A 15,370-nucleotide genomic window follows, 5' to 3' on the forward strand; every position below is an offset into this window, starting at 1 on the left:
GCCTCCCATTCAAAATTCTAATGACCAAATAGCTTAAACACAGTATACTATTATTGTGTTCCTTGCGTGTACGTTTTTTAGTATGCGTATGGACACTGATGTTTATGCTGTACTTTTTTATTTTCTTTTTTTTTCTTGTACGCACTTGGCAGAATTCTCTGATGTCATTATTCTTCATTCAATCTGCTCAGGTACCACACCCCTCATTAATGCCCGTGGGGCCATAAGGGTATCTTGAATAAATAAACATAGCACACCTACATGAACTACATGGAACTACTTCTACAAATTATTGTTCGTGTAGCAGTTAAAAATTTATAAAGTAAATAATAAAATGCCACATTTCCACGAAAACCCCTAATACAAATAAAAACACTGCCAACTCCAGCTTTACTCAAAATTTTGTATACCAGCCTCTTTGAACCAGGCAATAAAACTGCAAACATCTTGCATACAATTTTGTTTGCACATAAATTGCAGGCAGTACTGGTCCCAGAGATTGATTTTGAAGGGGGGCTAAGGCGTGGCGCTGCTGAGCACGAGGTCGCGGTTTCGATTCTCGGCCGTGGTGGCCGCTTTTCTGATGGAGGCGAAAAGCAAAAACGCCCGCGTGTACGAGATTTCGGCGCACGTTAAAGATCCCCAGGTTGTCAAAATTAATCCGGAGCCCTCCACTACGGCACGCCTCATCGCCTGCGCTGCGTCGGCGCGTTAAACCCTACAATCATCATCATTTTGGAGGGGGCGATTTTTTTTTTTTTTTTTGGGGGGGGGGGGGGGGATAAAGAACTGCTCCCCTTCTTGCACCAGTTTTTCGGAGGAGGTGATAACCATGCCTCAAAAACAAGTTCAGTGACGTCACGTTTTGATCACGTGATACAAGGATTCCTTTCCTCCTTCTAGCCGCTCCAGATCGCGGAGGCTATGGGCCTACTCACACGGTTGCCTGCATGCGCGCCTCGCCAGTGAATACAAGCAATAAATCGAGTACGGCCTGTGTGACGCAGGGCGATGCGGTGGCAGCTCATCATGGACCCCGCACGCGTGTGCAAGAAGAAGAAGCTTCTTCGGGGCCGCAAGGCGCGCATCTGCCGCAAGGAGCCCAAGGTGGTGCGCGAGATCGCGCGCGGGGTCGACCTCGGCATCCGGGAGTGCCAGAACCAGTTCCGCTTCCACCGCTGGAACTGCTCCACGCTGCGCTCCTCCATGAAGAAGGTGCTCATGAAAGGTGAGTGAAAAAAAAAAAAAATTGCACGGGCAACGACTACTATACTCCCTAATGCTAAATTTGTTCGCAGCGCGAACTGCAGTCTTCTCGGTCGCATAGCCGCTGCGTCTCAGGAAGTGATCGCGTGATCAGCGAACGCACGGCGGCGCGCGCTGCTCTGCCGCCGAGCCTGTTGTCGCAAATCGTGTTTGCTCCTCCCGCGCAAATGTCACGTGGTTCGGATGAGCCACGCGACGAGCACTGCCTCCCCCTCACACTTTCACCAAGCGTGGTCGCCGAAGAGCGTGTCGTGCGGGCTCAGCATACTGCCCTCCCCCTCACATTTTTACCACACTTCCCTCCACCATTTTCTTTCTGTCTTCGCTCGCTCGGTTACGACGCCGCCGCCAAAGTGCTGCACACTAAGAGAGCATACCCCCGCGGGTACGGGAACTTATGGACGGACTGGGAAGACCCTCTTGAAAGGAGCTCTTCTGGCACCGTCACAGTGACATCTCGCGGGTAGGGTTTAGGGTAAACCCACAAGCAGGTCAGCTCAATGATGGCTCCCTTGGAAGTCGTACAAGGAAGCACACAGTGAGGGACAGAATTAAAGTCTAGCGCTGCTTGTGCTCCGGTCTTAGTCTTTTCGGTCGGACAGTGTGACGAGCACTCATAGGAAATAGCGGGACCGTATAAGAAATGGGATCAAGTTGTCGGAGTATGTTTGTCGTTTTTGTCCAACAGTTTGCATCCGCATATTTGACCTTCACGCTCTTTAGGCACCCGGCGGCCGCACGGCATTTCGGCACGATGCAACAACCTTCAACGTAAACCTGCGGCCGCGCGTAGCTTATAATTAGTTTGTTGAGCTCGTTTTAGACACTTCACATCTTTTCCACTCCAATAGCCTGTCACTGCTGCGTGCGAGGTTGCTTACGAACAGTGTAAACTGTTTTTGCTTCCCCCATTATATGTGCTTTGATACATTCTATTTATTTATTTATGTGTTTGTTTGTTTGTTATTGTTTCTATAATCTGCGATTGATTGTCAGAGGGAATGGGATGAGACCCACAGGCCTTTTTGTCGTCAGTTGAAGGCAAGTGGTAGCAGGCCGTCCCTAAGAATGGTCCGGGACGGATGATGCGTGCTTCGTGCGTCTACGTTTCGCCGCAATTGGGCCGTCGTGCGCGTCGCAGACACCCGAGAGGCGGCCTTCGTGGACGCCATCGTTGCGGCGGGCGTGGTGTACGCGCTGACCGAGGCGTGCGCCCAGGGCCGGCTGCTGGACTGCCAGTGCCGGCGGCGACACACGAACGCCAACCACCTGCAGGGCCGCACCGGGTGCGACCACTACGTGGACTTCGGCTACCACAAGTCCCGGGACTTCATGAACCGGAAGCGCGTGGGCGACGTGCACGCCACCATCGTGTCACACAACTACGAAGCAGGACGGCAGGTCAGAAAGCGTGAACTCGGGCGCTGTGTTCGCTTTCCATTGCTTTTCACTGCAGACGTACGCACGCTATAAATACGCTCAACTTTCGACCGTTTGTTTGGTGGTTTGGTTAAACCGATAATAATGACCCCTATGCATCGCAGAAAGAAATGGGAAAAGGGGGCTGTAGACAGTTGCGGGCCCGTACCATCCGGCGGCTGAAATACTGGACACTAAAAAGCGTAGACGGTTTATAAAATTATCCTGTTACTTTCTGGCTGCTACTTTATAAGTGAGGCGTATGCCAACTTCATCCCTTTTTATCCCTTTCCCGTACATCATCACCGCGTTTCTTCACTCTTTTCTCACTTTCTTTCCAATGCCCCAAAGGCTACCGCAAGAATACTACAGTATTGTCCTTCTGTTTAGACATCTTTCCTCACTTAGCTTCTTATTTAGCCTACGTGTAGGAGGGACAAAACACATATGATTTCCTGAAGCTTGCGAGAATACGCGCAAATGGTGGCAGCTGCGATCTCTGCCCAGCGGGGTCACATGGCGCTGCACTGCTTAAAGCTGTAAACACGTGTCACAAACGTCTTGCCTGCGCAAAGAGGGACTACATGTGCACAAATTTCATCGACGCTGTAGGATCGACATTGACGCGGCTAACGGTTTTGGCACTCTAACGGTCTCGCAGGCGGTTCGTCTGCACTTGGAGCGCGTGTGTCGCTGCCACGGCATGTCCGGCACGTGCTCGCTCAAGACCTGCTGGCGCAAGCTGCCCACGTTCAGCAAGGTCGGGCAACGGCTGCGCGAGCGCTTTCAGGGGGCCGTCCGCGTCTCGGCCGGCAACTCCGGCAAGGGCTTCGTGCCGGAGGTGGCGCGGCCCCCGGGGCGCGAGGACATCGTCTTCTCGGACGAGTCGCCCGACTACTGCGAGCCGGACCGGCGCACGGGCTCCCTGGGCACGCGCGGTCGACACTGCAAGCTGGGCTCGCAGGGCCCCGACAACTGCCGCACGCTGTGCTGCGGTCGCAAAGTGCGCAGCCGGGAGACCACCGTCAGCGTACCGTGCAACTGCACCTTCCAGTACTGCTGTAACGTGACGTGCCAGACGTGCATAGAGACGCTGCAGGAGACCACGTGCCTATAGGCCCGCTCCTCCGCTGGCCCGAGACAAAAGTGCGGCTTTGTGTGCTTCCTCCGTGTGTGCGCGCTTCGGAGGTGCGTAACGCTGCTTGGGTGAGACGTGTTACGTGAAGTGGACGGCAACGAGAAAAAAGTGACTGCGCGGTGCTGTGTTCCTACGCGGGCAGTGGCTGTACCTCAAGCGCAAAAAGGGCAGCTTGTAGGTTCAAACATTGTACGATTGGTGGCCTTGCTGGTCAGTGGTTGTGGCACCTATCATTCGCAAACTGTACTTAATTCACCTATTTGGCATCTTGGGGTCACTTGACAACGTTTGCCAGCGGAAGTTCAAGCGTCGGCGCTGGCTTTCTGAACATGGCGGACAAGTTGTGGCGCGCGACCATGGTGTCGGCGCAGGCCCACCAAGCTAAAAACTGCTTTCTTTTTCTGTTTTCGACAAGGTCTGTGATATACAGTGGGCTCTGTGAGCCTGTGCTTCGAACACTCGGTGGTGTGTACATATGTGAACTGCAAAAGGCGTGCATTGCTTGCCTTCGTCACGCACGAGATCGAGGCCAGGATGGCCCGAATGTTTGAGTATGAACGCTGCAAGGAGCAAACCTGTTGCACGCTGTGTCCCGATATATAGGAAAACGAACGTAGGTGGCATTTTTTTTTGTTCTCGTTGTTGCCTTTGGCGATTCCCAGAAGACAGCCTTCACTGCTTCTAGGTTCCCGGGCTGATGGCATTTAAGACCTGGTATAGTCACTTACCGCGCTTTGGTGTTCTCGATGTGCTTTTTAAAAAGTTAGGTAGGAAAGATGAAATGGTGGTTCATATACTGAGCTTCTCAATGCCGCGCATGCGTGCTGACGGCTACCGCGAAATTTTGTTGATGTCGCTGCACTTGAATTTGTAGCTTACGGCATTTCATTTACATTCGTGTGTTAACAGCGGTCTCTGTCGTCGTTATTTTTTTCCTTGTCGTGTATAACTTCGGTGTAATGCTTTTAGTGGCGTAGTTCGTGAAGGTTTACGCTGTTGACTTTGCCATGGTCGATACGGTGCTGGTGGCACTTTTCTAAAGCGCACGGGTGCTCATTACATCACCAAAAACAGGGAGTTGGTAACGCTTATCCTCATGCATCTAGTAAGCGGCGCCATTCCCTTAATGTCATTCCCGTGTTCTGTAGATAAGTGGAATCGTCACCGTATCGCACCGCCTTCGATGATAGGTGTTCGTATCAACGCATTTCATGCCGCGAGTGCCCTTTTTTTTTATTAAGCCTTTATTTGAACGATGTGTGGTTTTGAAATTGCCGTACAGATTTGGAAGTCTAACATTGGCACAAGGCAAAGACAAAAAGTTATAGCGCTTACTAATCACAGTTGCCTTTCTTAAAGACAAACACTGCATATAGGTGCCAAAGATATCAGTACAGGTATATGAACTACGTCGCTTTAGGACGACTGACAAAAATAACAAACCGTAATCTGTTTTTTGGGCAGTATTAGGTTGATACAGGGTGTGTTAAAGGTATACAAGTCTGAAATGCTGAATCCGTATACCCCGGGACGAAATCAGCCACCCTGAATTGAAACTGAACCTCTCTTAGGTATTGGCACAGTTATTGGCCATTACTTCCAGCCATGCAGGAGTTTTGTCTGACAAAATGACATTTGCACTGCTCTTCACGTATGTGCTTTTGACAAAAAAAGGCTGAATACGGATTCCTGACTACATCACACGTTTGCTCGCTACGCACAAAACTGGTTTACTGTCTTGCACGAGATTTAGGACGTGACTTTGACTACTTACGGCGTGGCAAATAGGAGGGGTGTGGGGCGGGGGGGAATTAAAGTTTACTTTTGCTCTAATACTCACGGGAGGGGACTTGCACATTTACCTGTTAAACTATAAAGGCCGTGTTCACCAGCTCCGAAAGCCTCAACAGTTCTTCCGCCATTTTTAATGGTCCTCTGCCGAAGCAGTACTAGCGCCTTTATTATTTTTTTTTAGTTTATTGGAGCATACGAATGTGGCGAGCCAGCCACGTTATCGTCTGCGTCATAAATGACTGCAACCTTCACAGCGCCGTGCTTATGGTAAGCCAAAATAACAGGGAACCCTCGTAGTACCGTGTTCGATACCAGCGGTGGCAAACCCAAAATCTGGTCACAATCATTTTGCCCCCATGACGTCGTTAGTGTGATCGCCGCAATACGCCTCTGACGATCCGTGTTGTGCTAGAATGTTGAAGAGACGGTATGCACGTCCACAACGAAACTTGTTTGCAGACTTAACTTATTTTGTTCGACAGCGTGAACGTTATTTTTCGAAACGCACACTGCGTGACGATTCTTTTACCACCAGTGCCATCTGAGAAGATTTTTTTTTTCTTAATCTTATGTGTACGATAAAGATGTTGTTTGGCGAAATGTTGTGTGATTGCTGTCTCCACGATTTTGATGGCACAGACGATAACCTTGCTGCTTTTCCAGGAGTGCATTGCACACACAAAGGACCGTTCAAGGTAAGTGTTTGCGCGAAAGCGTTCTCTGCCGGGAGTGAAGCCTGAGTTTGTCACTTCAACGCCGCTTTTTGCTTTCTGCGGCTAGTCTGGTCTAGTAGAAGCAAATACTATACAAAGCGTGAACTAAAGGCTAGCGGAAGTGGACGCGATAAGAGCAGAAATATTCTCAAAACCCAGAACCCTCACCACGACCATTGACCACGACGGCGTCTCCATATCTTACGTTGTTACACAATGTACTGCGTCGGTTACTTTTATTCTTCGTGCTTGTTTTCTGCAGTGGCAAAGCCTGGGTAAAATCTTCGGGTCACTCGAACGTGACGTTAGGGAAAGCAAAGTTTGATTATTGCACCCACCTTCTCTTTCCTTGATTTATGTGACCTGATGAGGTGTTGGTGTGGGCTCTGATGTATTTACTTGAAAGGTCCTGTTTACAGCTGTACGCATGCTAAATTTGTCTTTATGATGATGACCTACCCACTCCACGACTGTTCTGTTCATATTTCTTTGGTCCCATTCACGGTGCATGAACGAACTTGTTCTTTACCCCTCATCTGCCCGACCCACGCGAGCACCTGCCCGCGCTTATTGTCCGCGTGTGAGCCTCGGGACGCACGGAGCTCGAGCCCGTTGCTGCTGCTTCCTCTCCAAGAGGCGCTCGGGCAACAGCAGCGATCATCCGTCAATCAGTACCCCCGAAGGCCGTAGCCGGCGCGCAACGCGGCGGTTCGCTCATATCTCCCGCGCCCGCAGCGCTTACAGCTGACGTAATCGGCGAGGCCGGCGTGAACATCGGAACGAGAGCGCCAGCCGCTGCGTGCAGACGAGGGGGGCAAGGGAGCGGATAGAGACAACGACGACAACAGCAGCAACAAGACGGCGGCAGACACGAGAGAGCTTTGTGGGGAACACGCGGCAGGGGAGGGGAGCTGTATCCGCCGGGCGGCGAAAGAGTCATCGGCACCCACGAAGAAAACAAAACAAGAACCTAATCAGCCAATTCATTCCCCCGTTTTGCCTCTTTCCTCTCCCGGGGCGAAAAATCTCCCCCTCCCGCTCCCCGGGGCCCGTCGAAGAAGGGGCACCAGGCGCGCGCGTGTGGTCCTGCAGCGAGGCACTTGGAAACAAGTCGGCGCGCGTTAGGCCGGGATTAGCGGGCTCTTCTCGGCTCCCCTCTGGTCGTGGCGGCGGCATGCGGGGGCAATCGCCCAAGCCTTTTCACCTCCTCCTCCTCCTCCTCCCCCTTCCTGCATTTAAATCGAGAGGGGCGACGACGAGCGAGGGTGTCGCGGTGGGGGAGAGGGTCATTAATTTGCAGCGGGGGCAGCAGCTGATTGCAAGGGCGGTACCCCTTGCCCTCTCCCTTATGAGAGGCGACCCCACCCCGCAGAGGGCACGCAGCCATCAGTTATACCTGCCACAGGCCTGGCCTCTGGGAACGCCCTCTTGGCACCGACGGCGCCAGCGGTCGCCTATGAAGCCGTCTCGGCCGACGCCGCCGCCGGCGGCTGCCACTGCCGCCCTCCTCCGCCCGCTCCTTTTTCCCCTCTCCCTTTCTTGCGCCTCTCTCTCCTTTGTCTCGTCGCAGACAGATAAATGGCTCGTCCGCGCTCTGCCGAGTAGTCGCCCCGAACGGCGCTCATTAAAGGCAGTGAATTGTCCGCGTACGTGCGTGCGCGCTGCGTCCGCCGTCCACACCCTCCTGCGGTGTAAATCGGTTCTCGCCCCCTTCCAAGCTGCCGTACGCACGCATCGTACGTGCTTGCATCGCGTAGCCCCCCTCTTTTTCCCGGCCGGCCTTGTCGCGATCAATGAAAATGACGGCGACCCTTCATCATTTATACGAGTCATGCGGATGGTTCAATCAACCCAAAGGCCATTTGACACCTCACAGGAATTGCCAAGCGGTCAACTCTTCGGGCGTTTGACTTTTCCGGTGCCGAGAAAAAACAATTTGTGGCAATATCGAGCGATGGCCCTGCACGAGTTACTGCATTAAACTTGTAGAGCGCTTTTTTATATATAAAGCTCTGCGCTACTGCTACCACTACAACAACTTGCTACTACTACTGCTACTACTACTGCCACCAATCAATCATCAATCAATCAATCAATCAGTCTATATTGATTGTGCACTAACGCAATGACAACGATAACAATGACAAAGCAGTGACACATACTACACGGATTACTAGAGTGGGAGATTAAGAGATAACGGCCTTTAAGGGGAGGGAGGGAGGGAGGGAGGGAGAGAAAAAAAACGTATATTGCGGAAGGATTTCATCGCGATCAACGAAACTGGCGACGACCCTTCATCATTTATACAAATCAACCCTGGCCTCTCTTGCAGTAAAACAACGCACAGTTTTCTACGCCAGATGTACACGTAAGAAAAAAGAACGATGACAAGAAATACGGACGAATGCGGGGATGATAATTAAAATGATCACCAGATCTTTCTTAACGCATGATGCACGCCCAGGTCAAACGTCCGTCCCAAAGTACGCTCTATGGATGGCACTACCGGTTCTGACAATCGTATCCATTCAGAAATAATATTCTATGTACCTTCGCGCCCACCTCAAAATGGGCAGAATGGCCGGTTTTCACATTTTGCGAGCTGAACGCGCCGAAGCTACCCGAGGGCTATGACGCGCGCTGTAATGCATGCAGGGTTCCCTGTTAATTTTGCCCACCTGCGGATCTGTAACGTGCATCGAAATTTAACTTGAAGCAAAGTGTCGCCTGTAGGAGACATTCGGTGACTAAGGAATTCACGGTGCAGAAGAATAAGAACGCTCCGTCGGGCTTGGTGTGTCCAGGTTGAATTTTAAAATCACGCTGGCGCCATTAACGAATTAAGTGGTGCGTATACCAAAGAGACCAGTCAGCTCAGGTGGATGGTTGGATGCTTTTGCGATTCAGTACGGATGCAAGAACGGAAACACCTTTCCTGGTCAATTTGAACTTGACATTGCCGGTTAGTCCACAATTAGAAGGTAATCGCTGAACCTTTGTGAGGGTGCACCGCATGGCTTGTACATGCAAATCGTCAAGCCGTGAGGGGCAGATGCCGCCAAGCCTTCCTTCTCTGGATTTTTGTCTGTGCCCCTGGTACGTGTGATATTGTTGATACCAAATAAGTCATTGATTGATTGCTTGATTGAAGACGAGCTAATCCCGGGAAATGCGGGGGAATTGGAAGTCCTACCAGAAGGTCCGCGTGAAGATAGCCTCCCTGCGAGCTGCTCGGCGATTGTTGAACGTATTTGTGTAACCATAGGCAGAGTCGTGCACATGAGTGTATCTCTTAACATGAGGCACAATCAAGTAATCCGCATTCCGGCTGTATATGATGAGCCTGAGAAAGACTCCGAACCGTTCGCAAGGTGATCGTCGGCTCTATATTTGCGCGGGGTGAATTCAGGGGGAAGTATTTTAGCGAAGGAGACGTAACCTGCCCCTATCGCACAATGCCCGGAAATGCAGTCAGAACTTGTAGGGGCCGGAATAGAGGTGGGAAAGTGTCCCATATCGATGTCCGAGTTATGTGATGCAAAGGATGGCCGTGCTGCCTTGACACAAATCACAGTAGTGGACGAAGGGACTCCTATAGGTGCCGAGAGCTATAGGGTTCACAACCCTCTGTATTCAATCAATATTCATAACATCAGTTATTTTGGGAGCGCCACTGCCAGCCTTCAACATTTGTGTTTGTATGTTCTCTCGAGCTCTGATATCCCCTCGTGAGGAACGCAAAAGAAAGCGGACCAGACTAATGCAGGGTATGCTTCGTATACAGCATGGAAAAGACACTGAACTGAGCTATACCGCCGAGCACTTCCTAGCGAACTTTGGGTAACGCCTGTCTAACGACATCCGCAGTAGATGTCACTCGCAAGGAGATTTCTACAAACTGAGGAAAGAATTTTTCCAGGCTTGTGATGGAGGTATCATGTAGCTTTGTGCTTAGCACCCCTTCCGAGGACACCTCGTGCCACTTTGCGTGTGTCTCCGTTGTCGGTTGATACATGCACGCACCTGTATACATAATATAAATGGTAAAATCTAGCTTGTTGTATGCAAAGAAAGGCCAATGCTGTGCTGTGTAAGAAGAACGTGTATAAAAACAGTGATGGAAACACAAGTTGAAAGAAATAAGTTAAGATAACTGAGAAAGCGACAAAGGATAGAGGAAAACATAAATGTAGCACGCATTGCAAATATTAGGAGAGAGAGAGAGAGAGAGAGAGAGAGAGAGAAAAGCACTGCGCAGGCCGCTGCAATAACCTGTGACAAGGATCCCTTAAGTCCATCTTGCTGGTTCTGGTTTTAAAAAAAATGGCGCAGCTTGTACTAGTGGTTCAAGGCTGGAGAAGCATGCTGAGCTGGCCGCCCCTCTCCCTTCGTAGAATACCCGGCTGTTGCACCCCACATGGTTTTCCGAGATTGCCTCTGCAATTTCTTCATGATGGCCGGCACGGATCGTTTGGTGCGCAGGCTTTCACATATCTCTCCCAAAGTGGGCCGTGCTAGCACTCGCTAGGAACAGCGGCAACCTGCTTCGCGTGCTCGGCGTCTGTGCTCCCCCACCTCAAGCACGAACGCACGTGTACTGGCGAATAGAAGTGCACGCCGGACATCACGCCACGAACGCTGGGCAGAGTGTTTTAGAAGGTCGAGCTAGACGACTCCGGGTGCTCGTCACGACTTGCACGACTTTTATATTTTTTTGCGAGCTCATCACGTGGCGCGAGTCCACGAGCAAGCCTAGACGACGCCGGGCACTGCTCACGAGGCGCACGGTCCCATGCACTCCGCATGAGTTTTTTACCCGATTTGCTGTTTAAAAGCTTAAACAGTAAAGCAAATTGTAGGCCCTGCAATCTGTGGGCGGCTGCAGTGTGGAATGGTCGGTGCGACCGCGAAAGCTCCTCTGTACGAGGTCGCACAGAACGACGCCGTGAAAGGACAAGAAAATCAGCTCGATCTTGTCAGTACTTGGTGTTGGCTGGAGAACAACAACAAAACAAAATATAAAGAAAATAACGCTGGCCCGCACTCTCGGATAGAGCAGCGACAATGACGTATACGTTGGGATGGTTTAAATCGTATACGTTTCTGAGCAACGAGAGAAAATCGGAAACTGTCGCAAGCTGCCACTGTCCTCGGGAGCTGTGTGAGCCCTCAGCCAAAGTGGCCCGTCTCGCCGCTGCTATATATGTGGCCATGTCTCCCCACTCGGCGCTTTGGGTATATACTGTGGCCTCAGCCACGTTATACTTACCCAATTGACTTGACATCCGTACTCCATTGGACTAAAGATGCTTCCACAGAGTTGAAGCCCATTAAACTAAACCCTATCATGCAGACATGTTTTATCAAACTGGATGTGCCTTCGATTTAGCTGCGTTCGGTGACCTAATTAAATTAAGCAGTGCAGGTCGCTTCCTCGATTTTCGAATGCAGCGTGCGGCACCTGCACTTTCCCTTTCGGTTTGGCCGATGCTCGAGAGTGCAGAGTGAGTTCACAGTTTGACCTGCACTCCCAGAAAGGAGGTGTGGGGACACACGCAAAAGTGCAGGGCCGGTTACACAGCACCTGCGCTGAACTATCGTGAACAGGCTCAGAAAGTGCAGGCCAAATTGAAAGGACCAAAGACTAACAATACCTCCCGATAGGAGTTTCTCCCTGATTAACTAATTGATTAATTATTCCCCGATTAATTAATGATAATTAATTCATCTCTTCAGCAAACCTGGAGGCGCCCCTTTTCATTTTTCCTGCACCATTTCGAGATGTCAATGTGTTGTCTCGCACGTTGCATTTCAAACAACGAACGAATACTGAAAACTAAAAAAAGCAGCAAAATGAAAATCTCTGGAAAACCTGCAGACGGCGTCAAAAGAGCAGAGTGCCCGTCCGGCCTGCTATGACAAGAGGAGCCGCACGTATATATATATATATTGTCGAATTAGTTAACGCCAAAGTTCTTATAACTTGTAAACTTTATATACAAAGACGAGCCATGGCTATTAACACTACATGTGAATGAATTGGAAAGCAGGCGTTTTACAACTGTAGGTGATTGCTTTGGTTTTTGAGGTGGCTAAAGCCAAGCGCTGCCTGCGAAAAAAAATGGAATATCATGCGATAAAGGACAGGTAGGTCTCATTAACATAACACTTTGCAGTGGGGCTTCATGTAAACATGAACTGAAACGCAACATTGACACATTTTTATTGCATCTACACCGAAGTTATGACTAACTGCTGTCTTGAATCCCAGCATCATTACAACTAAACAAGCACATGCTCAGTCACACAATTCATTAATGTACAAGCGACTAGAGAAAGTGCAAGCACTTTCGAGACAAAAACAACAAGAATTGTAACCTGGACGATTTTTCTCCGACGTATGCTTCTCAAGATGCGAACATACATTTGCAGCGACCATATGACAGCAACATCACGTTTTTGTTTACCGCGCAAAGCGTCAATATTTACAGAAAGAAGAACCGAAGGTTTTTCCCAAGAGAGCACATTCGAAATCAACCATGGCTGACTAGGAATGTGATGTGCTGTTTAGTGCAAGTATATACACAGCAGATTTTGTAAGGGGCCTAATCTTGGTTTAAATCTCACAGAATTGTTTTTGATAACCCTCATGGACTCCATGACGCTTCGGGATTTATTATACTGACCCTTCAGATCTGCTTTTGGGCAGTGCTATGATTGTCCAGAAGCACTGGCACCGCTTTCAAAACACAGAGTAAAAAGGGACGTACATTAAGTATTTGTGACCACACTGTCGTTCAATGACATGGCCTGTCAGCAATCCGAAATGCTTCTTCCTTATTCACGACCAAGTAGGTCTTCACGACATATGTGACCTGAATCCGCGACACGAGCAGACCGCCGTGCTTCGGTGTGGCAGATGTCCTGTGAACAGGACACGATCGAGTTTGATTTCTTCAAGAAGTGACTCTTAACAATCCTTCTCGAAGTCGCCTTTTAAGGCATCAAATGAAGATATGCAGTCTCTAAAAATAAATGCAGCCGAAAACGCCGCATTATCAAAGAGTTTCCCGAGAGAAGCCAGAAGGCCTGCATGCGGCTGAAGCCCCTCCTCTCGAGGTTTCCTCTAGCCCTCCTGATGACGGCGCAGAAACAAAGGGCGATGTAAGTTTCACACGTGCTTTAAACTTCTGCAGCATCAGATGAAAACTCGTGCATTTGGTGCTAAAAAAATTTAGTGCTAAGCGCGATTCTCTGCAAGCTGCAGTTGTGGGTTACTGCACCTAGCTTACTTGTCATCCCATGGTTGGCCTGTTGATAGATGTTGCGGGGCCACTAAGGGAATATTATCTGTAGTAGCGCGGTAAGTGGTGAACATTATCGCTTTTAAGGTTCGGTGGCATATACCCTTCGTTCAATTCGTGGGTGTTTATAAGTGCTAGTAAAAAAAATCAAAGCCCCTTTCTTAATTAAGAGAAAGATGATTAAAATGCGAAGCAAAACTGCTTCGACCGTGTCGGCTTCATAACGCGGCTTCATAACGCGGCTTCATGGATGTCGGCTTCATAACGCGAGGGACTCAGGTTCGATTCCTTTCTTGAAGCGCTTGATGTTCCTTTTGCTTATCATCTTCGTCATTTTGTGAAAACCGTTGTGCAAAGTTGGCTTTTCTGCGTTGCGTTTTTGCGCGGCATCGAACGCCATCAGTGAGGCATAGACAGCTTCGCTTTACAAATAGTTCCCCTGAACAGTAAGGATCAATTTACGAAGACGCCCTTCTAGCAATCAATTTCTGCGTGCGCACGGCAGCGTCGCGCGGAAAGTGAAAAGTGCGTGAAGATCACAGACAAGCGTGGGCGATTCTGTTCTCCCTGCAGGTCCTGCACTTGAGCTGGCAGCACCACTCCATGGTGCAGTTACAGGCCTCGATGACGACCTCGGTGAACGTCGTGTGCTGACGGTCGCAGCACATTCGGTCGCAGTGGGCCTGGTCGCGGCAGCGGCGCCCGGCCATCACGTTTGGCTCGCAGAAGGAGGGCGAGTTCTCGAGAAAGATCAGCCTGTCCCTCCCGAGCCGCCTGAGTTCCGCCGTGACGGCGGCGAGCCACTTGGGCCTCTGCGTGGTGGCCGTCGGGCCGGCCGGCGGCCCCTTGCGAGGTCTCGTCAGCACGTCCGTGGGTGCGAATGCGGGTTTGTTCTCCAGTTGGGCGTTGACGGCCGTCTCGTACTTGCGCTTCAGCCTGAGGGCGACCTCGGGGAAAGGAGCCAGCTCCCGCCAGCACGTCTTCACCGAGCACGAGCCCGAGACGCCGTGGCACTTGCACACCTGCCGGCTTCCGTGCTTGAGCACCTGCAGGAAAAAAACAAAACAAAACAAAGATGTGCACCCTGAAGGTCTGCCCCGGTTTCCAAGAGGAGCAGAGCATGCGCACTGCACACCGTCTCGGCCAGTTGACCTGCTGGCAGAACAGCAAGGCGTGGTTAAGACCACAAGCGTATCCTCGGACGGAAAGCATGCATATTCCGGTGGTGCGACGTACCCTGATTCCGACGGCAATGTTGTGCATGTCGATGGGCTTTCGCAGCGTGCGGGGCCTCCTGAAGGAGTGGGGTCGTGACAGGAGCCGTCGCGAGAACTTGGCTGCGAACGGCCGGTTGTCCCCGCAGCCGGCCCACTTCCACATTTGCTCGTCGTTGCCGGAAGAGCCGTCGGCCTTGGCGCATGAGCAGCGGCGGCTCAGCCGGCCCAGCCGGCAGCTTTGTGCCACGCTGTGCGCCATGCCGGCCGCGGTCAGGGCGTACACGAAGGCCGTTTCACGGTACACTGCCGAAATAAAGCAAACGAATCTCCGTGAGAAGGTTTTCAGCGAATCGATCGCGGTACATGCATCATCCGGTTTTTAATTGGGCCGGGATACAACTAAATCAGTAAAACTAGAACAAAAACAGTAAGAGACAAAACTTTTGACAAGGGCAGCTTAGGCCCGGTGCCAATGTATCAACGAGGGACTTTTTTCACCCAGGAAAGTTCATTGTCTTC

The 15,370-nt window shown here is 50.8% G+C and overlaps 2 protein-coding genes across 2 annotated transcripts in view; one reads left to right on the forward strand and one right to left on the reverse strand.

Annotated features, from left to right (window-relative positions):
- Positions 1 to 5,475, forward strand: part of LOC144170654 (protein Wnt-6-like) — a 52,000-nt gene extending 46,525 nt beyond the window's left edge. Inside the window, exons 4-6 of the mRNA XM_077700584.1 lie at positions 1,008 to 1,228; positions 2,408 to 2,667; positions 3,347 to 5,475. Of these exons, the coding sequence (XP_077556710.1) occupies positions 1,008 to 1,228; positions 2,408 to 2,667; positions 3,347 to 3,802 (937 nt within the window). The 3' untranslated portion in view covers positions 3,803 to 5,475. The remainder of the gene's footprint in view (positions 1 to 1,007; positions 1,229 to 2,407; positions 2,668 to 3,346) is intronic.
- A 7,034-nt stretch (positions 5,476 to 12,509) lies between these two features.
- LOC144170655 (protein Wnt-9a-like) overlaps positions 12,510 to 15,370 on the reverse strand; it is a 9,784-nt gene continuing 6,923 nt past the window's right edge. Inside the window, exons 3-4 of the mRNA XM_077700585.1 lie at positions 14,871 to 15,154; positions 12,510 to 14,680 (exon numbers count right to left, since the gene is read on the reverse strand). Coding sequence (XP_077556711.1) covers positions 14,171 to 14,680; positions 14,871 to 15,154 — 794 coding nt within the window. The 3' untranslated portion in view covers positions 12,510 to 14,170. The remainder of the gene's footprint in view (positions 14,681 to 14,870; positions 15,155 to 15,370) is intronic.

This window comes from Haemaphysalis longicornis, unplaced genomic scaffold (assembly GCF_048455015.1).
Source record: "Haemaphysalis longicornis isolate Haplotype H1 unplaced genomic scaffold, Haemaphysalis longicornis Haplotype H1 scaffold_2, whole genome shotgun sequence".
Classification (NCBI taxonomy): domain Eukaryota; kingdom Metazoa; phylum Arthropoda; class Arachnida; order Ixodida; family Ixodidae; genus Haemaphysalis; species Haemaphysalis longicornis.